The 26539-nt window shown below is 39.9% G+C and overlaps 1 protein-coding gene and 1 long non-coding RNA gene across 3 annotated transcripts in view; both read left to right on the top strand.

Moving 5' to 3' along the window:
* Positions 1–387: 387 nt before the first annotated feature.
* Positions 388–26539, top strand: part of LOC309503583 — a 194824-nt gene continuing 168672 nt past the window's right edge. The window contains exon 1 of the long non-coding RNA XR_014207754.1: positions 388–807. This is a non-coding gene — a long non-coding RNA (uncharacterized lncRNA). The remainder of the gene's footprint in view (positions 808–26539) is intronic.
* Positions 23211–26539, top strand: part of LOC309503453 (C-type lectin domain family 4 member M-like) — an 87454-nt gene continuing 84125 nt past the window's right edge. The window contains exons 1-5 of one of the 2 annotated variants that reach the window (XM_082176285.1): positions 23211–23422; positions 23516–23830; positions 23990–24117; positions 24214–24320; positions 24419–24579. In XM_082176285.1, coding sequence (XP_082032411.1) covers positions 23275–23422; positions 23516–23830; positions 23990–24117; positions 24214–24320; positions 24419–24554 — 834 coding nt within the window. In that variant the 5' untranslated portion in view covers positions 23211–23274 and the 3' untranslated portion in view covers positions 24555–24579. The remainder of the gene's footprint in view (positions 23423–23515; positions 23831–23989; positions 24118–24213; positions 24321–24418; positions 24580–26539) is intronic. The other variant, XM_082176286.1, reaches the window with a different exon arrangement.

Raw genomic sequence — 26539 nt, 5'->3', positions numbered from 1 at the left:
CCAGTAAGCTGGTGTGTGGTGGGCGTTCTGGCGCAATATGGCTGCCGTCGCATCATCCAAGTGGATGCTGCACATTGGTGGTGGTTGAGGAGATTCCCCCATCTATGTAAAGCGCTTTGAGGTCTCAGAAAAAGCGCTATATAAATGTAACGAATTATTATTATTATTATTATTATTTATATATATATATATATATATATATATATATTAGGGGTGTAACGATACGCGTATTCGTATCGAACCGTTCGGTACGAGGCTTTCGGTTCGGTTTTCGGTACGCATTAGCCTACGTACCGAACTGTTCGTTGGACCATTTTTTTTCTGCCGACCAAAATTTCGTTATTTCAAATGAAGGTGCGTCGCGGGTGGCAAGCGCGCTCATAGAGGCTGGCGCGACCACAACATCAACTGGCAAATGTAATGTAGGGAACGAAACTGAGCTACTCTTATTGTGTTTGTGTGGACCGTTTATCAGTTTTGACCTGTGAAGCGGGACTCGCGAGCCCTATGCGCGAGCCTGATCAAGCAACACCACACAGCGCTAAGAGATCCAGACCAGTAAAAAAAGCATTTGAATTTCAAATGCTTTTTGAATTCGCCACTGAAGTAATAACATCGCTGTGAGATCTAGTGAGAAACATGCACATTTCTCTGTTATTAACGGATCAAACAGCGCTGACGTGGAAACCAGGAAGAAACATCGTGCCATGAATGAACTGGCCGGTGTCCACAGATCAGCAACATTCACCGTGGAATGGATTTACTGTAGTAACACTAACTGCAAGGTATGGAAGTTTGTCAGGAATAGTAGGCTATAATGCTTTCAAGTAACATTACGTCGGTTTTATTTTGACATTATGAATACAATTGCTGCCCTCAAATGTTAATCTGAACTAAAATAAACCTTGTCTATAACTAGCCTACTACTACAATATTACATTTCATTTTGTCCAAGGAGCTGTTTTGTTTTATATGCTCATAAGAAGAGTCAAGTATAGCTCCATTATTGCTCAGTAAAAAAAGCAACAAAAAAAAGAAATAAAAAATCATACTTTATGATGTTTCATTAAATAAAAGAATAATTTAAAAAAATAATAATTCAAGGAAATTTTTCTGGCATTTATTTATTTTTGCTGTAGCCTATGGAAAACGTACCGAACCGAACCGTACCGAACCCTGACACAAGTGTATCGTATCGAACCGAACCGTGAATTTTGTGAACCGTTACATACATATACAGTGGGGAGAACAAGTATTTGATACACTGCCGATTTTGCAGGTTTTCCCACTTACAAAGTGTAACCCAGGTTACTAATAAAACAAGATGAAAGTAAAAAATAAGGAAGAAAGAAACAGAAAGAAATCACTGATTAAATGAGGTGATGGGCTCTTTAAGAGTTAGTAGCAGCAGTGAGCCAAGCCCCGCCTATCTGCTACCGATAGAGAGAGTGAGATGACGCAGTTACACGGAGCGATCTTCAAAACCCCTCCATGTAAGTGATTAATTCAGAAAAAGTGATCAAATGCGACAGAAAAACAGGATTTCTGATCTGATGCTATAATATGAAGGAGCTGATGCCAGAGTAAGAAGCGGATGAGACGGAGGCTTGTGAAACGGATCGATGCAGATATACACGGAACATCAATGTGCCACAAATGAACTTCCTTGTTAAAACATATAAATTCATCGCCTTGGTGAGTTAAAAACTCAAACATTAACTTGACGTTTATGTAAAAAGTGCAGCAAATCTGATAAAGAGTCAATACAGTGTTTATATAGGCCGTGCGAGCCGAAGTGGATAGCACATGGGCTAAAGCTGACGCACGTGTGAGAATGCTAATGAGCTAACGAAGTATGCTATTTAAGTGTTAAAGTGTTATGTTTAATGTGTTATTTGAAGTGCATACATGTGATTTGACGATTAAATTGTTGAATTGAAGACTAATTATTGTTCTGCCTTGTGTTTTACAAGGCTGGGTTTTTTGTAAGATTCAAGTTCTTCTGTGATGAGTTCCTTGATTCGTGCTGGACGCACGAGGTGCAGATTGTATATGGCGAGCCACCCACGGAATCGTTTCTCTGTTGAACTGTGTTTTGAGCCATCAAACTGGTAGGAGAATCTTTTCTTTTATTTTTGGACAATCGGGACTCGGACTCATTGAGATCATCTTGTTTTTCTATTTTTTCCTTTTTGATTCCTCAACAAAAAGACATTGATTGTGATCTTGAATCATTCTAAAAGAATCAACGGTTCTTTGAACCCATCGATTCAATTCATGAACTCTGGTTAACTGAATGATTTGTCAAATCTTGAGTCTCTGATTTACATCGGACAGACTAATAAGTTTTGAGAAGAAAGTGATTCAATTGCAACTGAAAGTGAAAGTTCAGAATCCCATTCTGTGTATTGAATCAAATTGATTGTTCATTTGATTTTGAGGTATTTGAACCATTGATTGCAATACTGTGTGTGAAAGCAATATCTATTGTTTCTTTATTCTTGTTGTGTTACAAGGAATTTGACACAGATTTATTTTATTTATTTTATTATTTTGATCCAATAAGAGTCGAAAGTGTTCGTTACTGCTGTCCAAATCTGAGTCCACGAATCTGAAAGAAATAACAAGAAGAGTGTGAATATTATCATTTATTGTATTTTAATTGTTTACCCTTGTGATTCATACAATTTGAGCAAAAGTACATTTTCTTCCAATACAAAATCAAACTGAACCAGAAGCAAGACTTTGTATTGACTGTTCACTCACCTGTTGTGCCGTCTTCCTCTCTTCAGTAGTCGAATCTACCTTCTGATCAATCGGCCCATATTGAATGTTACGCTAGACACGTGTGACACGCTACACTTTGGCGAGCCAGCCAGGAGAGAGGACGCAGCAGCTGCTGAGGTGAATAATTAATTAAAATAGCACATACAGTGAATCAGACAAAAATGGATGTTGTGGAACGAGAAAATGTCAATGTGCAAAATGCAGTGATTGTCAGTGGCATAACACTAACTGAACTAGATGAAGCTCCTGAGGCTTATCTGCAGAAGTTTGGCTCTATTCGACAAAACTTACTAATTGATGACCCACGGTCTGAGTTTCATCATAATGCAGTAATAGAGTTCTCATGCAATTCTGCCATGTCCAACCTCAAGCCTCAGCTACCTGCAACCATCATAAGTCCCACTGATGCGGATACAGTGTTTCACGTGCGCACCTTGAGTAGCGTATACACTCCTACCGCTAGTAGCGCCACCTCAGGGTATTTGGAGAAATTACAGGCAATAGCGGATGCCAGTGGAGAATCCCTTCAGGATGTGCTCCAACGAGAGTTGAATAAGATAAGTGAGATTAGAACTTCAGTTGATGCGCCGTCCAGAACAGAGCCTGAAATAGAGCACCATCCTTGTAAATCAAGTTTTCTGACACATGCCACTAGCACTCCTCAGCATCCAGTGTGTAAATCACTACCTCTACAGAGAACGGAATTTGCTGCAGAGACATTGACTCACCCTTCGAAGAACGATGAACTCAAAAACCCAGTCAAGGAAGCCATGGGCGCTGCATCACCGCATTGCTCAAGGGACCTCGATGACAGCTCTACTGAGACAGTATCATTGAAATTGCCTATGACTGCTGTACACCCTCCAGGCATCCAGAAGGTGGTGATGGAACACATTATAAGAACAAATGACTCCTTGTCCTCACACAATACCCCGTTTCGCCTAAGAGCTTTTTCTGGAAGGACCCCCCGTCCAATCAATGAGCCTGATTTTGACACCTGGCGAGCAAGTGTTGACTACCTGTTGAATGATCCATCCCTTCCTGAGTCACACAAGACACGAAGAATTCTAGATAGCCTGTTGCCGCCTGCCTCAGATATTATTAAACATGTGAGTCCAGTCGCTCCATCGTCAGAGTGCCTTAAACTACTAGAGTCTGTCTATGGTTCAGTGGAGGATGGAGACGAATTATTGGCTAAGTTCATCAGCACCCTGCAGAATCCCGGTGAAAAATCATCTGCCTACCTCCACAGATTGCACGTGATCCTGAGTGCTACCATTAGACGTGAAGGTGTTGCGGAGGGTGAACGAGATCGTTGTCTGTTAAAGCAGTTCTGCCGTGGCTGTTGGGACAACACCTTGATAGCTGACCTGCAGCTTGAAAAGAGGAAAGTAGACCCACCTCCTTTTGCTGAATTGGCGACGCTCATTCGCACAACTGAGGATAAGCAGGCCTCTAAGGAGGAGAGAATGCGGAAGCATTTGGGTGTGAACAAGTACCCATCAGTTCCCCTCAAACTGAGGACGGCATCGCACCAACAGTCTGTTTACCCATTCAGCACAATTGAAGAGGATGTTGCAGAGACCCCAGACCCTGGAAATGCAGAGCAGAAGGCACCTAAGCAGAAAGGCAAGGTCCAGTGTCCTGACATGTCAGAAGTAGGCATTTTAAGGAAGGAAATTGCTGGCCTTCAAAGGCAAATCGCCGCCATGAAAGCAGACACCAGGAAGAAAGAAGGGGTGTGTACTGAGACAAATGAGTTTGAGGAGTTGAAAAGCCAGATAAAGGAGCTTAAAGTTCAAGTTGCTGCTTCTGGTGCACAGAGAAACCAACCTGCAAGATCCCCTCATCTCAGAAGCAATCTGAGCAGATCAAATTTCAATGAAGTCAGCAGAAAGGAGAACGAAGGACCAAAGTACACTGAGATGAGATCCAATCGTCCTCGGCCATGGTACTGCTTTCGCTGTGGAGACGATGGCCACCTGGCCGCTAATTGTGAGAATGCACCCAATCCATCTAGAGTTGAGGAAAAGAAGCGGAAGTTGAAGGAGAGACAAGCTGAGTGGGATCTTCAAAATGGAGCTACAGCGGTGCCTTTAAATTAAAAGCAGTCTCTGTCGCAGGGCGGATGGGGACTGGAAATAAGAAACAAAGCCCTAAGCAGCAACAAGTGTTTAATGAGCATGTCGGTGCTGGAACTCCTTCGAAGCTACCAGATAGATTAATAGGAATGAGATGCACGGCGCAAGTCGGAGTCAAAGGGAAGGAGGTAAGCTGCCTGTTAGATACAGGATCTCAAGTCACGACAATCCCTCTGTCCTTCTACAACAGTCACCTGTCGCACCATCCCCTGCAGCCATTGAATCGCCTGTTGGAAGTTGAAGGGGCAAATGGCCAGGCTGTTCCTTACCTGGGATATGTTGAATTGGCTCTGAGGTTTCCTCAGGAGTTTTTAGGAGCAGAAGCTGAAGTTCCAACGTTGGCCCTAGTAGTCCCAGACCTGACACATGTGCCCCAGATCCTCATTGGCACTAACACTCTGGATGTCTTGTACGCTGATTACACGCAAGGATCCACACTCAAAGCCAAGTCATGCTATCATGGATATCGGGCTGTGATAAGAGTCCTAGAGGCAAGACAGCGACGAGCTGGTGCGAGTGTCTTGGGCCAAGTAAAAGTGAAAGGAGAAATGCCTGAAGTAGTAGCGGCTGGAAGCACAGTTGTTCTGAACGGCTGTGTCAACATCATCGGGCCACTGTCAAAGACCTGGGTGACCGTAGAGCCATCAGCATCATCATCTTTGCCTGGCGGACTGTTAGTGGCTAGCTGTTTGCATTCCCTGCCTCCGAAGCGCAACATCCAGATACCGGTAGTGTTGAAGAATGAGACCCAAGTTGATTTAGCAATCCCTCCTAGAGCAGTGTTGGCTGAAGTACACACTGTCCAAAGTGTGATTGAGGGCAGAAACCCTGTGAGTGCTCCTGTGCGCAAAGTTGAGAGACCTGCACAAGCAAAGATTGTCCCTGACTTCGGTGACTCTCCCTTATCAAGTGAATGGAGGGAAAGAATAACTGATCTAGTGAGCTCCATGTCAGATGTATTCGCACTACACGATTTGGATTACGGTCGGACTGATAAGGTAAAGCACCACATCAATCTCAGTGACAACACGCCCTTTAAGCAAAGGCCTAGGCCTCTCCATCCCCAAGATGTCGATGCAGTAAGGAGGCATCTCAAAGAACTCCTCGATGCAGGTGTCATTAGAGAATCGGAATCACCCTTTGCCTCTCCGATAGTAGTGGTAAAGAAAAAGAACAATGATGTACGTCTCTGCATTGACTTTAGGAAATTGAATTCACAGACCATTAAAGACGCGTATGCTCTCCCAAATTTGGAAGAAGCCTTCTCAGTTCTATCTGGCTCTAAATGGTTTTCAGTCCTCGACTTAAAATCAGGCTTCTATCAGATTGAAATGGAAGAGGCTGATAAACAGAAAACTGCATTCGTCTGTCCTTTAGGCTTCTATGAATTCAACAGAATGCCACAAGGGGTCACAAATGCGCCGAGTTCGTTTCAAAGGCTTATGGAGCGGTGCATGGGCGATCTCAACAGGAGGGAAGTATTGGTCTTCGTTGACGACCTCATAGTCTTCTCTAAAACTTTAGAGGAGCACGAAGCCAGACTCTTGCAAGTCTTAAAGCGTTTGAGAGAGTATGGACTGAAACTTTCGCCCACGAAATGCAAGTTCTTCCAGACGTCGGTCCGATATCTAGGCCACATAGTATCTCAGAATGGAGTTGAGACGGATCCGACCAAGATTGAAGCTCTGAAGACCTGGCCAAGGCCCAGAAATCTCAAAGAACTCAAATGTTTTCTTGGATTTGCGGGATATTACAGGAGGTTCGTCAAAGACTTCTCTAAGATCACAAGACCGCTTAACGACCTTACCATTGGATATCCCCCTCTGCAGAAAAACCAAAGGCGAGACCCAAAGAAAAGTGCACAGTACCGGGATCCTAAGGAGCAGTTTGGGGACCGGTGGACCCATGAATGCCAGTGGGCGTTTGATAGCATTATAGAGAAGCTGACTTCAGCTCCAGTCCTTGGATTTGCTGATCCCAGACTTCCCTACGTGTTGACCACGGACGCAAGCATAACAGGACTTGGGGCTGCCCTTTATCAAGAGCAGGAGGGTAGAATGAGAGTTATTGCCTTCGCGAGCAGGGGTCTAACCAAAAGCGAAACAAAGTATCCCGCGCACAAATTGGAGTTCCTTGCACTCAAGTGGGCGGTCACTTCAAAATTCAGTGATTATCTGTATGGAGGAGAGTTCATTGTAATAACAGACAGCAACCCACTCACCTACATCTTAACATCTGCGAAGCTTGACGCAACCAGTTATAGGTGGCTGTCCAGCCTGTCAACCTTCAATTTCAAGATCCAATATCGCGCAGGCAAACGAAACCTAGACGCTGATGGACTCTCCAGACGTCCTCATGGCAGGCCCGTGGATGACCTTGCTTCCCAAAAAGAGCGTGAACGAATCAAACAATTCACTCTTCACCATCTGGCAGAATCAGAGCAACCAACAATTCTCCCAGCAGCAGTGAAAGCCCTCTGTGAGAGGCACCAAGTGTATCAGAGCTGTGATGATTCTGACCCGTCATGCTTCCAACCCACTGTGTTTGAGTCACTGTGCATTAATACTAGTGCAGTACCCCTGGAGTTCCAGCAGGAGGATGCCCATGGCCTTCCGATCCTTCCCCACATGTCTGAAGAAGAGCTGAGGGAACGCCAACGAGCTGATCCAGAACTCAAAGAAGTCATTAAGTATCTTGAATGTGGACAGAAACCTGAAGGAAAATTAGAGCCGGTAGAAGTAGCCTTATGGCTGAGAGAATGGAACAGACTGGAATTCAAGAATGGAGTGTTATTTAGAAGGAGACAGGATCAAGGAGGTGTGCTGTATCAGTTAGCATTACCTGTGGATCTGCGGGAGATGGTCTTGACAAGCCTGCACAACGACATGGGCCATCTTGGAATTGAGAGGACCCTGGATCTGGCTAGGTCCCGGTTTTACTGGCCAAAGTTGGCGGTGACTGTAGAGGAGAAGGTAAAGGCCTGTGAGCGTTGTTTGAGACGGAAGACCCCTCCCGAGCGTGCCGCACCCCTGGTGAACATAGTGACCAGCAGACCCCTCGAGTTAGTCTGTATGGACTACTTGTCGCTGGAGCCCGATCGGAGCAATATTAAAGATATTCTAGTGATCACCGATCACTTCACTAGGTATTCTGTGGCAATACCCACCAGGAACCAGAAGGCTCAAACTGTGGCCAAATGCTTGTGGGATAACTTCTTCATCCACTACGGATTTCCTGAGAAACTCCTGAGCGATCAGGGACCCGACTTTGAGTCAAAGTTGATAAAGGAGCTATGTGGTATAGCAGGAATTCGTAAAGTGAGGACGACACCTTATCATCCCCGGGGCAACCCTGTTGAGCGCTTTAACAGGACGCTGCTTCAGATGCTAGGGACCCTGGATGAGAAGGGAAAGACCTGCTGGAAGGACTATGTGAAACCATTAGTCCATGCGTATAATTGCACCCGCAATGACTCGACAGGATTCTCGCCTTACGAGTTAATGTTCGGGAGGCAGCCTCGGCTACCAGTCGATCTGGCCTTCAGTTTACCTGCTAAGTCGTTCCCATCTCATTCAAGTTATGTCAGAAATTTGAAAGATCGCCTGCAGGAGAGCTACAGAGTGGCGAGTGAGAACGCCTCAAAGGTGGCAAGACGTAATAAAAAGAGATTCGACGAGCGAGTGGTCGCTTCATCCCTTGAAATCGGAGATCGGGTCCTGGTAAGGAACGTCAAGCTGAGGGGAAAACATAAGTTGGCAGACAAGTGGGAGAAAGAGGTATACGTTGTGATCAAGAAAGCTGTTGACTTACCAGTCTATACCGTTCAACCAGAGGGCAAGGATGGGCCGCTTCGCACGTTGCACCGAGACTTGCTACTGCCCTGTGGATACTTGCGAGAAAACACACCTGAGGAACCAGTAAGACCAAAGACACCTCGGAAGCCTAGAACTCGAGCAAACCCTGGTACAGAAGATCCCAAAAGTGTGACTGAGGATTCTGAATCAGAAAATGATTGTATGGATTATTACACACCCAGGTACTTGCCAAGTGTTGAAAACAGAATTCTCTCCAATTCCAGACCTCAAAAGCAGTCAGGTGGCGGAGTGACAGCAGAAGTTTCTCCTGAAATGAGAACTGTGATTAATACAGACCCTGAGCAACCTACTCCAGTGAAGTTGCAAGTGAGCTTACCTAACCTACCTGACGCTGGGGAGGGAATTCCACTGGATGAGCCTGAGAGAGAGGATGAGCCTGAGAGAGAGGATGAGCCTGAGAGAGAGGATGAGTGGGTGATGGATCTCGTAAGAGCAGATGTGTTGAGTGACTTACCTGTTGGAGATGACCCAGGACTAGTGGAGCAGAGAGAGGAATCGGATGAACCGGCATCTAAGATCTCTAGTGAGGATGATAGGACTGATGTCCTGCCGCAAAACAGTGTTGTTGATCAGAGAAACCCTCAGAGTGACCAGACAGTGGTTGACCAGTTTGGAGAAGGTGTCCTGAGGCGTTCACAAAGGTGCCATGAGCCACCGAAAAGGCTACAGTACCCTCAATTAGGGAATCCTCTTTCCTTGGTCATACAGTCCTTACTGCAGGGACTCAGTACAGCGTTCACTGCATCACTGGAGGAGTCTGACTGCCTTTGGGAAGCCTCTCCGGAAATGGAAACTGGATCCCCCTCTGCTGTGATTTCACAGCCTGGAAGATGCAGTGGGACCTGCATACCTTCAAGGCGGGGAGAATGTAACCCAGGTTACTAATAAAACAAGATGAAAGTAAAAAATAAGGAAGAAAGAAACAGAAAGAAATCACTGATTAAATGAGGTGATGGGCTCTTTAAGAGTTAGTAGCAGCAGTGAGCCAAGCCCCGCCTATCTGCTACCGATAGAGAGAGTGAGATGACGCAGTTACACGGAGCGATCTTCAAAACCCCTCCATGTAAGTGATTAATTCAGAAAAAGTGATCAAATGCGACAGAAAAACAGGATTTCTGATCTGATGCTATAATATGAAGGAGCTGATGCCAGAGTAAGAAGCGGATGAGACGGAGGCTTGTGAAACGGATCGATGCAGATATACACGGAACATCAATGTGCCACAAATGAACTTCCTTGTTAAAACATATAAATTCATCGCCTTGGTGAGTTAAAAACTCAAACATTAACTTGACGTTTATGTAAAAAGTGCAGCAAATCTGATAAAGAGTCAATACAGTGTTTATATAGGCCGTGCGAGCCGAAGTGGATAGCACATGGGCTAAAGCTGACGCACGTGTGAGAATGCTAATGAGCTAACGAAGTATGCTATTTAAGTGTTAAAGTGTTATGTTTAATGTGTTATTTGAAGTGCATACATGTGATTTGACGATTAAATTGTTGAATTGAAGACTAATTATTGTTCTGCCTTGTGTTTTACAAGGCTGGGTTTTTTGTAAGATTCAAGTTCTTCTGTGATGAGTTCCTTGATTCGTGCTGGACGCACGAGGTGCAGATTGTATATGGCGAGCCACCCACGGAATCGTTTCTCTGTTGAACTGTGTTTTGAGCCATCAAACTGGTAGGAGAATCTTTTCTTTTATTTTTGGACAATCGGGACTCGGACTCATTGAGATCATCTTGTTTTTCTATTTTTTCCTTTTTGATTCCTCAACAAAAAGACATTGATTGTGATCTTGAATCATTCTAAAAGAATCAACGGTTCTTTGAACCCATCGATTCAATTCATGAACTCTGGTTAACTGAATGATTTGTCAAATCTTGAGTCTCTGATTTACATCGGACAGACTAATAAGTTTTGAGAAGAAAGTGATTCAATTGCAACTGAAAGTGAAAGTTCAGAATCCCATTCTGTGTATTGAATCAAATTGATTGTTCATTTGATTTTGAGGTATTTGAACCATTGATTGCAATACTGTGTGTGAAAGCAATATCTATTGTTTCTTTATTCTTGTTGTGTTACAAGGAATTTGACACAGATTTATTTTATTTATTTTATTATTTTGATCCAATAAGAGTCGAAAGTGTTCGTTACTGCTGTCCAAATCTGAGTCCACGAATCTGAAAGAAATAACAAGAAGAGTGTGAATATTATCATTTATTGTATTTTAATTGTTTACCCTTGTGATTCATACAATTTGAGCAAAAGTACATTTTCTTCCAATACAAAATCAAACTGAACCAGAAGCAAGACTTTGTATTGACTGTTCACTCACCTGTTGTGCCGTCTTCCTCTCTTCAGTAGTCGAATCTACCTTCTGATCAATCGGCCCATATTGAATGTTACGCTAGACACGTGTGACACGCTACACAAAGCATGTCTGTAATTTTTATCATAGGTACTCTTCAACTGTGAGTGACAGAATCTAAAACAAAAATCCAGAAAATCACATTAATTTGTATTTTATTGCATGGCATAAGTATTTGATACATCAGAAAAGCAGAACTTAATATCTGGTACAGAAACCTTTGTTTGCAATTACAGAGATCATACGTTTCCTGTAGTTCTTGACCAGGTTTGCACACACTGCAGCAGGGATTTTGGCCCACTCCATACAGACCTTCTCCAGATCCTTCAGGTTTCGGGGCTGTCGCTGGGCAATACGGACTTTCAGCTCCTTCCAAAGATTTTCTATTGGGTTCAATGTCTGGAGACTGTCTAGGCCACTCCAGGACCTTGAGATGCTTCTTACGGAGCCACTCCTTAGTTGCCCTGGCTGTGTGTTTCGGGTCGTTGTCATGCTGGAAGACCCAGCCACGACCAATCTTCAATGCTCTTACTGAAGGGAGGTTGTTGGTCAAGATCTCGCGATACATGGCCCCATCCATCCTCCCCTCAAGACGGTGCAGTCGTCCTGTCCCCTTTGCAGAAAAGCATCCCCAAAGAATGATGTTTCCACCTCCATGCTTCACGGTTGGGATGGTGTTCTTAGGGTTGCACTCGTCCTTCTTCTTCCTCCAAACACGGCGAGTTGAGTTTAGACCAAAAAGCTCTAGTTTTGTCTCATCAGACCACATGGCCTTCTCCCATTCCTCCTCTGGATCATCCAGATGGTCATTGGCAAACTTCAGACGGGCCTGGACATGCGCTGGCTTGAGCAGGGGGACCTTGCGTGCGCTGCAGGATTTTAATCCATGACGGCGTAGTGTGTTACTAATGGTTTTCTTTGAGACTGTGGTCCCAGCTCTCTTCAGGTCATTGACCAGGTGCTGTCGTGTAGTTCTGGGCTGATCCCTCACCTTGCCAGACCGAGGGAGATTGACCGTCATCTTGAACTTCTTCCATTTTCTAATAATTGCGCCGACAGTTGTTGCCTTCTCACCAAGCTGCTTGCCTATTGTCCTGTAGCCCATCCCAGCCTTGTGCAGGTCTACAATTTTATCCCTGATGTCCTTACACAGCTCTCTGGTCTTGGCCATTGTAGAGGGGTTGGAGTCTGTTTGATTGAGTGTGTGGACAGGTGTCTTTTTTCAGGTAACGAGTTCAAACAGGTGCAGTTAACCCCCTGAGGTCGGCGGTATCGCCGGCGATACCAGCTCGCTTTTTTTTTTATCAGTGTAAAAGAAACTCATAAATACTCTGTTGACTTTGATTTTCCATAGGAGTTTCATACATCAATCGATTCTGTTAAATGTGTATTATTTTTATGTATACTCACAATAAAAACAAAGTGTTGTGCTTTTTGCCAAATAAAGAAAAATAAACACGAAGCGAGTTCTGCCTTCTCTCTGCCAGTGAAGTCAATTCTGAAACGCGTCCGAAAATGAACAATAACTCAGCGAATACTCAGTCAAACAGGCATACAGACACACAGGCATGAAGCTTGAATTCTCTTCTTTTAAATGAAGTAATTTATATAAAAAACAAATATTCTCATCTTGTGAAATCTGTATTAAAAGAGAGCGATTCCAGTCGAGCTCATTACAGCTCATTCAAATGTAATGTGACTCCGCCCACGGAGAGCGCGCGCTATTCAAACGCAAATGATTGAGGCAATCCACGCAAACCTGTGAACGCCCCCATATCAGCTCGAGAAAACACAAGTTTATTCAGATCATTACCTGTTTACACCGTCTCACAGCGCTGTGAGGAATAATAATAATGGAAAATGTACCTCAGAAGTGCGGGTATATCGAGGAGCGAGCTGAGGAATACTGTAGTAAGTTTTTTTTCCCTTCTCACGTGAATCGGGTTTCTGTTTATGAATGAATGAACGGCAGAGATGCGCTGTTTACCACAACTCGCAAAAAGACGATTTAAATTTGAATTGCGTTTCTGTGTGTGAATGAATGATCTGCTTTTAGCAAACTATTTTGCTATACTGAGTAAAAATCGACTGAAATATGTTGAAATAAAATGTATTTGTATAAGCAACGTATTAAACTGCAAATTAACATTTATATTCCTTATAATAAAAACGAAAGACCTACAGTATGTTACAGACAAATGAAAGACAACATTTCGTTGATTAGTTTTGGATAGATTACACATTTTTACTGTAAAATATCTGCCACCTCAAATAAGCTTTTGTTTGCCAATTTTTGCTAATATGTTATATATAGTATGTTTTGTCAATGTAGGCTATATTCGAAGTAATGAATCCTTAACTTTGAAATATGTATGATAAAATGTATACTTTAGTTTTTACAAAGAAAGATTACACTTCAATTGTTGTTGTAATTGTAACCTTTTTAATAAAAAAATATATATTTACAAGGTAGATGTAAACAAATTTTAAAAGGGGTGGTGGTGGCGCAATGGATAAGACACATGCCTTTGGTGTGAGAGACCCGGGTTCGAATCCACTGTGAGACACCAATGTGTCCCTGAGCAAGACACTTAACCCCTAGTTGCTCCAGAGGCGTGCGACCTCTGACATATATAGCAATTGTAAGTCGCTTCGGATATAAGCGTCAGCTAAATGAATAAATGTAAATGTAAATGTAAAAGGTAAATATAAGCCTTTTCTTTAAATAATTTTTATTGTGTTTTATTATTGACAAATTTGGGGAGAGGATACATATTCCAAAACTGAAAATACAGTATGAGAATTAACTGCACAATTACTAGACATGTTTTCCTTGGATATTATACAATTTGCAAGCAAAATTTGTAAAAAAAAAAAAAAAAAAAAAATTGACATGCTTCCACCTGTGAACCAATTTGGTAGAATGAATATATATATATATATATATATATATATATATATATACATTGCTCTTGCATTCTTTCTTGTGGCTATAGGTGACACACCTGAATGGATGGCTCATTAGTATGCGGGCCCCATTGTCTCCTCAGGTGTGAACCACTACATATGCATGATGGTGTTGAATGGTTGACACCAGGGTGGGAATTATACCGCGGCCATGGCCACGGTGCCCTACACTTTCGCCTTCATGCCCCGTGAAAAAAAAATCATCGTACGGCCACAGTGGCCTGTGTGCCCTGGCCCTGTCCAAGTTCCATGTATAAAGCGCCAGTGCGGCATAGTGGGCTTGCTTTGAATTACAGCGAGCCACCCAAGTAGTCTCTGAACTTCAATTAGTTTGTGGATTCACACAGGTGCAGTGTAGGGCTGGGCGATATATCGATATAAAAAATATATAGATATATTTTTGAAATGCGATATGGAATTAGACCATATCGCATATCGATATAGTTCAAATTTGCGCTGTGATCCTTGCTCCCCGCGCCTCCTTTTCCACTCTGCGTGCGTGTTTAGAGCATGTTATGTTTTGAGAGGCGAATCATGACTACCGGTACTTCAGAAAACCCAGCACAATAGGAACTACCAGGCAGTGACATAAGTGTACGCTGAGATAAAGTTTTTCACCTCAGAAAAACTGACTTTCTTGTCCTGTCAGCCGTTATCCTGTACTCGTAGCGCACACTCTTCAATTGCACGCGCAAATGCGGCGGCGCGCGTTGTATCGCCTCACTGATCAAGTGCAAAAGAAACTACGAGCATGCAACGCCGTTACGTTGTAAATTATATTAAATAAAAGTAATGCAGGTATGATTTTCATTCTATTCTATTCACCAGGAGCAGTTTCCATGTTTCATTAACAGTTATTGTTAAAATTGTGTATTCACCATGGTAACTGTCCTTTCCATATTAACCCCAAAATGCCACTATTTTTTCTTTGTGTTATTTTTTATATTTTTAAATGACTGTAGTGGCTCATACCAACATTGTATTAACAAAAACTAGTTTGGGACTACTATTTAATAACTTTAGCATAGGCCTAATGTTTATTTATTAGTACTAGTCTTTACTATTAGTCATATTCTTACAATTTATGTTATATATATATATGTATATGTAAGTATGTATATATATATAGGCAAATTATAACATGTTTACACAAAATTTGTTTATAGCCTATATTGAATGTAAACTTTGATAATCATAATTAATAACTCACATTCTCACATGATATAGAGGACTGAATGAATATTTTGAATGCTTTTATTGGCATTTATGTTGTTTCTATTGTTGTGTGAGGGTGTATATCTTCTGGATGTAATGGCGCTCTCTCTCTCTCTCTCTCTCTCTCTCTCTCTCTCTCTCTCATTCAATTTTTTTTTTATTATTAAAAAAGTCATAATCCATGTCTTATTCCAAATTAGGATGTTATGGTATCAATCTGAATGGGAAAACCATCGAATTGTACTCAATGGCCTTTGTGCCCTGTCATATGGCCTTGGTGCCCCTAAAAAAAAAGAAAAGGTGGAGGCCAAATGGCCTTGCCCCTAAAATAACATAATTCCCACCCTGGTTGACACCCCTTGCACATATGGCCTTTACAAACAAAAAGTGTTTTACAAGATTTAAATCAATGTATTGTGTTATGTGAATGATAAGGGCAGGATGATTTTCACATCATTTTGAAGAAAAAACTCTAGGCAACGACATCCATTAGTCAAAAGTCTTATTGACACATATTTAGTATGTGTTTTGTGGCCTTATTTCAGAAACTTTAGTTTTTAGTTTTTTCAATAAACATGCAAAAACATTATTCTCTCAAAAATACAAACATGTACATGCATGTTGCTCACATATTATGGTAGCCCTGTTTGTGCTAAATAGAGTGTAATTATACCTTTGCCATTAATATGTTTGTAAGCAACTGAAAAAAGCACAAATGTCAGGGCATGTCAGAACATCTCAAGGACCCCAAAAAACCCTCAGACCCCAGAGGGTTAATACAGGTAATGAGTGGAGAACAGGAGGGCTTCTTAAAGAAAAACTAACAGGTCTGTGAGAGCCGGAATTCTTACTGGTTGGTAGGTGATCAAATACTTATGGCATGCAATAAAATGCAAATTAATTACTTAAAAATCATACAATGTGATTTTCTAGATTTTTGTTTTAGATTCCGTCTCTCACAGTTGAAGAGTACCTATGATAAAGATTACAGACCTCTACATGCTTTGTAAGTGGGAAAACCTGCAAAATCGGCAGTGTATCAAATACTTGTTCTCCCCACTGTGTGTATATATATATATACAACATAAGTCACTTTTGCTTCAGTGTTCTATTATTATATAACAATGTTTCTATCTACTTTACTTCATGAATTTTTTTTCCAAAAAACACCAGCATTTCACTGAAAATCGACTATAATATTGTAATAACTTGTTATAACTCCGTCTATTTAACGGATCTTCTATCGCCCTATAATCCATCGCGCTCTTTAAGATCACTAAATTCAAGGCTTTTGGTCATACCTAGGATATTCAGAACCACCAAAGGAGGGAGAGCATTTTCACATTTGGCTCCAAAACTCTGGAATAGTCTTCCTGATACTGTTCGTTGCTCAGACTCGCTCTCCCAGTTTAAAACTAGATTAAAGTCGCATCTCTTCAGCCAGGCATTCATATAATCCCACAGTTCAAACTACAATCCGGCCTCTAGCTCATAAATGCCAGAGGAGAACTGGCCCCCGACTGAGCCTGGGTTCTCCCAAGGTTTTTTTTTCTCCATTAGGTCACCTGATGGAGTTTTAGGACACCATTAGGTCACTTGATGGAGTTTTTCGGTTCCTTGCCACTGTTGCCTTTGGCTTGCTCAGTTGGGGATATTTTGGGGATATTTAATTTAATTTTATCAATCAATAAATTCCTCTTGAAACAAACTTTGTTGTATTATTTAAATTGAATACTGTGAAGCTGCTTTGATACAATCTGTATTGTGAAAAGCGCTATACAAATAAACTTGACTTGACTTGACTTGACTTATAACTTGCTTGGGGATAGTTACATGTAGACGAAATTTAATCTGGAAATCTAGAATATCCAAGTATACCTATCTAAAGGAAAAAAAATCCAAACTTCAGGAGGTTTTGTTTGAAAAAAAATCTAAATTCGCTGCTGTTTTTCTCAAATGAATCCATTCTAAGACAAAATAAATGTAAAACTGGGAATTTAAATGAGCTAGATTAAAACTTCAAGTTGTCCTGCTAAAAATGATATATAGCACTTGATGCTGACTGCTATTATGGGTTAGAAAAACAAAGAAAAGAATTGGCAAGTCAGGTGCCCCAAAAATGTTCTAGGGTTAATGCAGAATTTTAATGATCCTGTTTAGGCCAGTTTACGTTGGCAGCTCTGGTCTTTTTCTTATCATCATTATCTATCACATGTTAGCAGAAAACAAAAGGTGATGTGTGAAACATACCATGTGACAAACAATAATAAAAAAAATACATTTACGCTTTACTTCTTTATAGCGAGTGTGTGAATTTGCATGTATGGGTCATACTGACAAATGGGTAGATAATACCAGAGCCCTGAGCAGTTGAAGTAAATAAAAAACTCGGCTCATAACATGGACGCAGTTATTGCATGGACGGAGCAAGAACAATGTAAGTGTCTTAAAACATGGACACAGTTCAATTGAATGGTAAAGCTCGCCCTCTTTAACAATACAGTTAAACTAAATGTATGAAGCAAACTTTGTACAAAGCTGAAAAAACCTCAACAACAGTGAAATAAGATTGCATGATTTATCTGTCAATCGATGCATGTATAAGTGTAGTTTGTTACTATAGTAACAGTGGGCTCCCTCCCAGCACATTTCCGGTAGAATGAAAGAAAAATAGCATACAATTGAACATTTTAACCATACCCCACTTATTTATTTATTTATTTTTTACTGACACTTTTTTATTCATACTGTTGTACACCTCTCTTTTTTTATCAGACCTCTCACTTAACCTTCTTTGCTTTCAATTATGAAATGATTCAAATGAAAACATCCAAATGATCTTACCAGGACTTGCTTTTCCAAATTAGTAATAAAAAATTTGCTCTTGACAACAGGGAAAGCAAGTATGTTTGCTTGACATACCGTATAATACTACAATTTATGAGTTTAATATCATGTTTTGCTTCAAAATCACAATACATGTCTGTCGGGTTTGAAATTACTTCTGTGGTTTCATGTTGCTTCTTAGTGAGAATATAATTTTATTAAATTCTATGATACAGGCTATGTTGATTAGCATTGCATTAAAGGGTTAGTTCACCCAAAAATGAAAATTAGCCCATGATTTACTCACCCTCAAGTCCTCCTAGGTGTATACGACATTCTTCTTTCAGATAAATAGTTCTGTCAGGACCACGACCATCAAATACGATTGACAATTAGCATAGAGTTTGGATTGGCGGTATGGTTCCGTTCTGGGCGAGAACTCCCTATGCAGCCTAGCATGGATAATAGCAATAACCCCCCCTTAGGGTAAACAGAACAGAACCAACATGAATGTTTGCAAATATATTTATTAGGCCTTTATCTCATTTCCTGGTTTCGGAACGTTCAAAATCGCCAGGCAATGTACTCGTACTTCCGGTGGTTACTTAGTTACCTTTAGATGAAAAGTAGGTCAGTAAACTTAAATAAAATCGCGATATAGACCAGTGTCTGTCAATATTAAACCGCATACCGCAACCGCAAGACTATTTAAATAGGAATCATGCATGTTCTGCGTGTCTCTGTGAGACTGTGAATGAATGGCACATGCATCCATACAGAGCTAAGAGCAATAACCCCCCTTAGGGGAAACAGAACAGAACCAACATGGATGTATTGCAGATATCATTAATTCAAGATTTTAAAGTACAACATAATTCGAGAATTGATTCTGATTCAAGGGGAATCAGAATGCCAAATCCTGACTGGGCGACAGGAGGAGCTGGGGATGGAGGAGGGTAATTAGCGCCTGAGAAATGCGATAGCTGCTGATAATACTGAAGGAGTTTATATATTTATACAGTGATAGGTGTCGCATTCCTATAGGTAGACGTGGATCAGCTGAGAGTCACTGATGCGAGCTTGACTACCGTGACCTGCCAGAACTGACGCTACGCTTGATTTATATAAAAAAAAATGTCCTGGCTCTTCTGAGCTTTATAATGGGAGTGAATGGCTGGAAAAAATGTAAAACCCAAAAAAGTGCATCCATAAAAATACTCCACATGGCTCCAGTGGCTTAATAAAGGCCTTCGGAAGCGAAGCCATGGGTTTTTATAAGAAAAATAGCCATATTTATAACTTCATAATCTAAAATAACTAGCTTCCGCCAGACGACCGTACGCATACTATGCAAATTGACTTGTGCCACAAGAATAACCCGTGACACATCGCATCGCATCTCTTCAGCCAGGCATTCATATAATCCCACAGTTCAAACTACAATCCGGCCTCTAGCTCATAAATGCCAGAGGAGAACTGGCCCCCAACTGAGCCTGGGTTCTCCCAAGGTTTTTTTTCTCCATTAGGTCACCTGATGGAGTTTTAGGACACCATTAGGTCACTTGATGGAGTTTTTCGGTTCCTTGCCACTGTTGCCTTTGGCTTGCTCAGTTGGGGATATTTTGGGGATATTTAATTTAATTTTATCAATCAATAAATTCCTCTTGAAACAAACTTTGTTGTATTATTTAAATTTAATACTGTGAAGCTGCTTTGATACAATCTGTATTGTGAAAAGTGCTATACAAATAAACTTGACTTGACTTGACTTGACACATGTATGACGTAGGATGTAGGAGTATCGTCAGCTTAGATGCCTCTCGCGGTTTAAACAAATAGGGCTGTGCAACAAACTGAAGCTCCTCTTTTATTATATAGAAATCCTCCATCATTTTGCAAATTTTTGGCAATTGCTAATTTAAAAAATGGCTAATTCGCGACCAGGGTTTAGTTTAGCTCTTTCCTCTGAGCTTCCACGTTCGTCATTACGTGCGTCGGGTCAGGGGTTAGTATTCCACTGTAAATCGATGCGTACGGCCGTCTGGTGGAAGCTAGTGATTATAGTTAATAAAGTTTTAAATATGGGTATTTTCCTTACACAAACGCATGGATTCACTTCCGAAGGCCTTTATTAACCCCCGGAGTAAAAGTGGAGCAGTTTTATCATGGATGGATGCACTTTTTTGGGCTTCAAATTTTCTTCAGTGCCATTATAAAGCTTGGAAGAGCCAGGACATTTTTTAATATAACTCTGATTGTATTCGTCTGAAAGAAGAATGTCATATACACCTAAGATGGCTTGAGGGTGAGTAAATCAGGGGCTAATTTTACTTTTTGGGTGAACTATCCCTTTAAAGACATACATCATTCTTATGAAAATACCTGGGATAGCTTGATGAACACAGATATTTTATCGCTATCATGTGTTTATCTTCATGTTTCATCAATCAAAATGTCTCTATTTGCATGTTATTATATCCATAAAAGGCATTTCCTGAAACATCATAAGTTTAATACTTCTATGAATCTCACTTGTGGACTTTCTGCGCGAGGTGAATCAGTATGTACTGGGCTTCCAGTATGAATGAAACAGATATGACATGAGATTGTTTAGTGCTACATATCGCTATCATCTCCACAATTTGGGTAAAATTAGAAAAATAATACTAAAGTACTTTGTAACGTAGTTACTTGAGTAGATTTTAAGCAAACTACTTATTTACTCTTACTTGAGTCATATTATTTTTCAGTACTTCTACTTGTAATCAAGTAAAGTATTACTAAAGTAGCAGTACTTTTACTTAAAGGGGAACTGAAATGAACAAAATATAATTCGATAACATGTTGGTTATTAAAATTGTAAACAAATTAATTCAAAAATAATATTAAAAACAAAATATATATGAAGTTTTTCCCAATACTGAAATTTACATTTGTTGTTATCAGAGCGCGGCCGTGTTCGATGACGTCACTGGCATGGTACCACTGTAGGCTACTAATGTTATGTCAGGCTACCCGACTGCTACTCTGACTGAATTGACTGATTTTGACTGTACAATTATTTTTAACTGTACAAGTTAACACTAAAAACAGCATTTAAGTAAGAAATTGAATCATCAAATGAAATAATAAAACTGCATATTCTTCACTGTATGAATGAAATGTATACTGATTCTTACAAAGACTGCTGTCACTTTAAGAATTACAGTAATGCAGGGATCTAGAATATACTGATACACATAGAACCTTGTGTTTTTGACACTTTAAATGCAATAAGAAGATAAAGATAATTAGTTTAGTGCACGCGCTGTGACAGCTGGCTGTCTGTGCGTTGCGTTTAGGCGTTTGCGCTCGTCAAATTTAAACTGGCTAGGTGCGCCGCTGCATCTCTCATACACAGTTTGAAAGCGGCTGAAATCACACTATCAAGTATCTTGCGGGTGTCATCGATGGATATTCCTTATATTGGATAGCATCCTCGATGTTGGATTAATTTAGCAAGGTGATCTACGGTGAAGGTGAACATCACGATAACAACTAAGGGGTGAGTGGAACTTGTTTACAGGACCCGCCGTGGTCACATTTATGCCAGTCATTTTGCAAACAGGTTATTCAGTCCTTGATGGCATCGGAGGTGTTATATTCGCTTGTTGGACAGATCACAATTTTTGCAATGCAATAAGACCCCCCTCTCGATCTGTTATGCTCTTGAGATGCCATTTTGCTGGAGCTGGAGGTAGCCTATCATGCAGTGACGTCACTGACCATTGAAGCTCAAGATGGCTGCGCCCTAGTAACAAAACAACAAACTAACATCACTGTTTCCCCCCCTTGTAACTACTTCAGCAGTTTTAAGTATCCTACCACAAATCAATGATAACACATCTTTTATATCACCTTTACTTCCTATTTCGTTTCAGTTCCCCTTTAAGTAAAATTTTTTTAGTAGGCTACTCTTTCCACCACTGGTCAGTAGGGCCTTATCTGACACATTTTATGTGTTACAGCCGTTCCCACATTTAAAATTACCACACATCTTCCTCCCAAATTTAAAACTCACACCCATAAACAGAATTTTGTACATATATTTATAAGTACTTGTTGAAGTAAAGATATTATTTTTTTTATTTTTTTATTTAATGTTTATTTGACAGGGACAAATGCATAGAACATTGCTTTATAAAAAATACAAAGTAGATGCCATGCATACAGGTTTATAGCCATGACTAATTTGCAACCCCTGTCCCTGGTTAGGCTTGTAAAATTAAAACAGAAATTACAGAGTATTGAATAAAAAATATAACTATTAAAATACATACAATAAATACATCCCATACATGAAATAAGATATGGGCTTAAATCGATGTAGAAATCACTATAAAACAAAATCTAGACACATTTAACAATACAAAAACACAAAAGTATGCATATGTCTGTGCATGCTAACATATGCAACTTTATGTTTATATGCATTTTGTTGTATCCTGCACAGTCAGTGTTCACAAAGTTGTTTCAGTTTTAGCCATTGCTTTAAATGTGTATTAAAAACCTTGAGTTCTGTCAGTGTTTTCATTTCTGATGGTAAGGCGTTCCACAATTTTATGCCTCTTACTGAAAATGATGTCTGACCAAATGTTGTTCTACGTTTTGCGGCTATACAGTTTCCACTTACTGTGCCTCTAGTTCTTATTCCACTCTTTTGCTTGCATATCAAAATGAACGTAAAACAGTCAAGATCCAAATGATTTCAGTTGATCTCTAATTATATGGTGAAATGAGTTCTAGTAGCTGTGCAGGTCTATTAACTTCAGTATGACAACACGCTTTGTCCATGTTAATGAAGTATATGGACAATGTCATTTACATACATATAAACACAAGACATAAATGCACAAGTACAAATAAATAGTTTTTACTGAGAAAAAAAACAAAAAAACAAATGTTGTTAATAGCCCCCCATCTGGATATCACATGACCTTGACCACAGTGGTTGTGTCTGCTGAAAGTAAAGCTCAAAAGCAGAAGTTCAGATCAGTGCAATCCACTTGAAGAAACAACTTCTAATAATCTCACATCTACTTCAGCAGACTGAATATGTCTCACGGCAATATGAACATTCCCAGGAAAGATGGCATGGACAGAGAAGATGAAGAAGAGATGAATATCTATGCTAATGTGGATCCTATAAGCAGTTCTTATGTCAGGACAGAAACAAAGAACTCCCAAACACCTCAACACACAGGTACTGAGATTCATTTCATTATATTTGAGTCATATGAGACACATTTGAGTAATACGAGCAATTAGCGTTGATCTTCATATCTGTGGTGTTCAGGAAGTGATACTGTGAGGAACAGAAGCTCCAGAGCAGTTCTCGTGTGTTTGGCTCTGCTGTGTGTTCTTCTGCTGACTGCGGTCATAGTGCTGTGTGTCTACATCAAGACAAAGAGCACTAACTACACTGAAGAGACACACCAGCTACTAACCAAGATCTCCAACCTCACAGAAGAGAGAGATGAGCTACTTACCAGGAACACGCAATTGACAAAAGAGAGAGATGGATTATCATCAAGTAACCTTGACCTGATTAAACACAGAGACCAGTTAAATAAGGAGAAAAATGAACTGTCAGAAAGTCTTTGTGTAAAGGGTAAACAAAGTAGATTAAAAATTTAACTTGGTTGTTTAGCTTTTACAGGATGCAAAATTAATTAGCAATTAATTATTTAGGTGAAACCGGTTAAAAATAAGTTTGTAGATCAGTGTGATGGGAATAAAGTGCTTAAACCTAAACTGGTTGTGTTTACAGATGGATGGATTTACTATAAATCCAGTCTTTACTTCATTTCCTCTGAGAAGAAGAGCTGGACTGAGAGCAGAAGATACTGTACAGAGAGAGGAGCCGATCTGATCATCATAAACAACAGAGAAGAACAAGTGAGTAAACTCATTTTCTGACTGGATGACAGTTTATAGGAAGAAAATTGTTAATTCTGTTTAATAACTAAATGTGTTATTGTTTCACTTTCTCAGGGTTTTGTTAAGAACATATCTGCTAATGTTATCGTCTGGACTGGTCTGACTGACCGTGATGTGGAGGGCAGATGGAAATGGGTTGATGGCAGCACACTGAACTCTGGGTGAGAAATCACTGAATTCAACTGATTATTGTCTAATAAATGATTCTCACAGTCAGTATCATATCACACAGAAAGCAAATGCTGATCTTTAATTTCAGGCTCTGGGCGTCTGGAGAGCCAGATAGTCGCGGCGGAATTGATGAAGATTGTGCTGTAAATCATGAGCCAGGATTGGCTGATTTTCCATGTAATGATTTTTTTCGGTGGATCTGTGAGGAGGTCATTTTAAAATAAGTCAATCCATAAACTGCAGGTTTAGGTAAAAAAATACATAAAGGTGTTTCCTAGTTCAGTATGTCAGTCCATTCAACTGATGATGAAAGAAATGTGGATCATGGGTGTTTCTTCAACTTCATCCACTTTTTTAAATTGAAACTATTTTATTAAGTCTTTTTGTTATATGAAGGTCACATTAAAACATGGCAACTTTTTGAAATGCCCTTTAATGATCTTCAGCCTTTACAGTATTGATTTTTTTTAAATCTGAACAATTTGACCGGAGGGTCAATTAACAATTTTAAACTTTATTGTATGCAAATATTTTTGTATTATTTTATTTAGTTTTTTTGCATTAATTAAACCACCCCTCAGTTTCATAACTTCCCCCAGATGAACAATTTCGCCCCTAAAAAGTTCTTATTAAAAGTGAACTTGTTTACTAAAGCAAAAAAAGTTAACTGATTAAAATGATGAAATGATATGATCTCTCATGAGATGAAGACTCCAGTCATATCAGTAGCTTAATGTACAGTAGCTTCTTTAGGTCTGTTCAACATGTAAATGCTTATTGTATCAACACAGTATAAAACGTTGTTGCTGAATTGACTTCTCTAAAGCTCACAAAATTATGTAGTTAAAATATAGAGAGAAATTAAAATAATTTATATTGTTATTGCTATATCGCTTCTAGTTGCCATTTAAAGTCAGTCATGTGTCATGTGGTCTCAAATAAGGAAAGACAGCAAAAGTTGTGTTTTCATTGCAGAAATCTTTTCAGTAAAAAAATGTATTTGTACCTAAGTGCATTTTTGTGTTGTGTTGTCCATATATTTGATTAATAAAGACAAAGCATGTTTTCATAATGTAGTTGATCAACTATGAACTGGGATAATCTGGATTTGAATTCTGACTGTTGTATGTTCTGACAGAGAGTTTGAAATCTTTACTTAAAAATCTTAGTTCACAGATATATGCATAGAATTCTGTTTATGAGTGAGTGTTAAGCCTGGGTTAATTAAGAGGAACATGTGACGGTTTCCCTGTTGTTCTGTGTTTTACTGTACGGGGAGGTAACTTGGTGGGAGTTTAAAATTGATTTAGCCTGATCGGCAGTACACTGTAAAACCTAACACTGAAAGTCACTAAACGAAATGAGTTCATTTAACTTTTTTTCTTTTTTTTTTTTTTAAAGTTCATTTCACTTAATAAAAAATGTGATAACTCAAAAACTGCAATGCATTAAGCAGAACTTAAACTGAATAAGTTATGAATAACCTAGTTGTTATTTTAACTCTAAAGATTTAAAGGTCCCATGACATGCTACTTTGTAGGCTTTAATATAGGCCTTAGTGGTCCCTAGTACTGTATCTGAAATCTCTTTCCAAAAATTCAGCCTCGGTGCAGAATTATAGCCACTATAAGCCAGTCCCAGAATGAGCTTCCTTCAGACGGGCCGTTTCGGTGTCTGTAGCTTTAAATGCTAATGAGGAGGAGAAAGGCGGCACAAGGTGGAGGGTGGGTGTGGCCTTGACCATCTTGCGGCAACGTACCATGCATGTTTACATTGGATATATTGCAATGGCACGAAGACACGCAGTCGTTCATTTCTAGTTTAGAGAAGACTGTAATGTGGCTTATTTTTTAATGACAAAGTTCTCCATGTCCTCATATATTGAAGTCATGTTATAATATAATATAATATATATATATATATATATATATATATATATATATATATATATATATATATATATATATATATATATATAACGAACCGAACCGTGACAAGTGTATCGTATCTACAGTTTTAACGGGGAAATGAATCAATTTTTTTTTTCCTTTACAGTTCGACATAGAGAAACGTATGCTGTGCATTTTGCATATTTGACACAAAGGAGACTGAGTCCTTTGTAAAAACGAAAAAGAAAGATATAAATATTCCCTCCTAAGCTTGAATTCAAAATGGGCGATTAAGTTATATAAAGTCTGGAGCTCAGGAA

The sequence above is a fragment of the Leuciscus leuciscus genome (genome assembly GCF_965113295.1).
Source record: "Leuciscus leuciscus genome assembly, chromosome: 7".
Lineage (NCBI taxonomy): Eukaryota > Metazoa > Chordata > Actinopteri > Cypriniformes > Leuciscidae > Leuciscus > Leuciscus leuciscus.
This window is presented reverse-complemented; position numbering and strand designations above follow the sequence as displayed.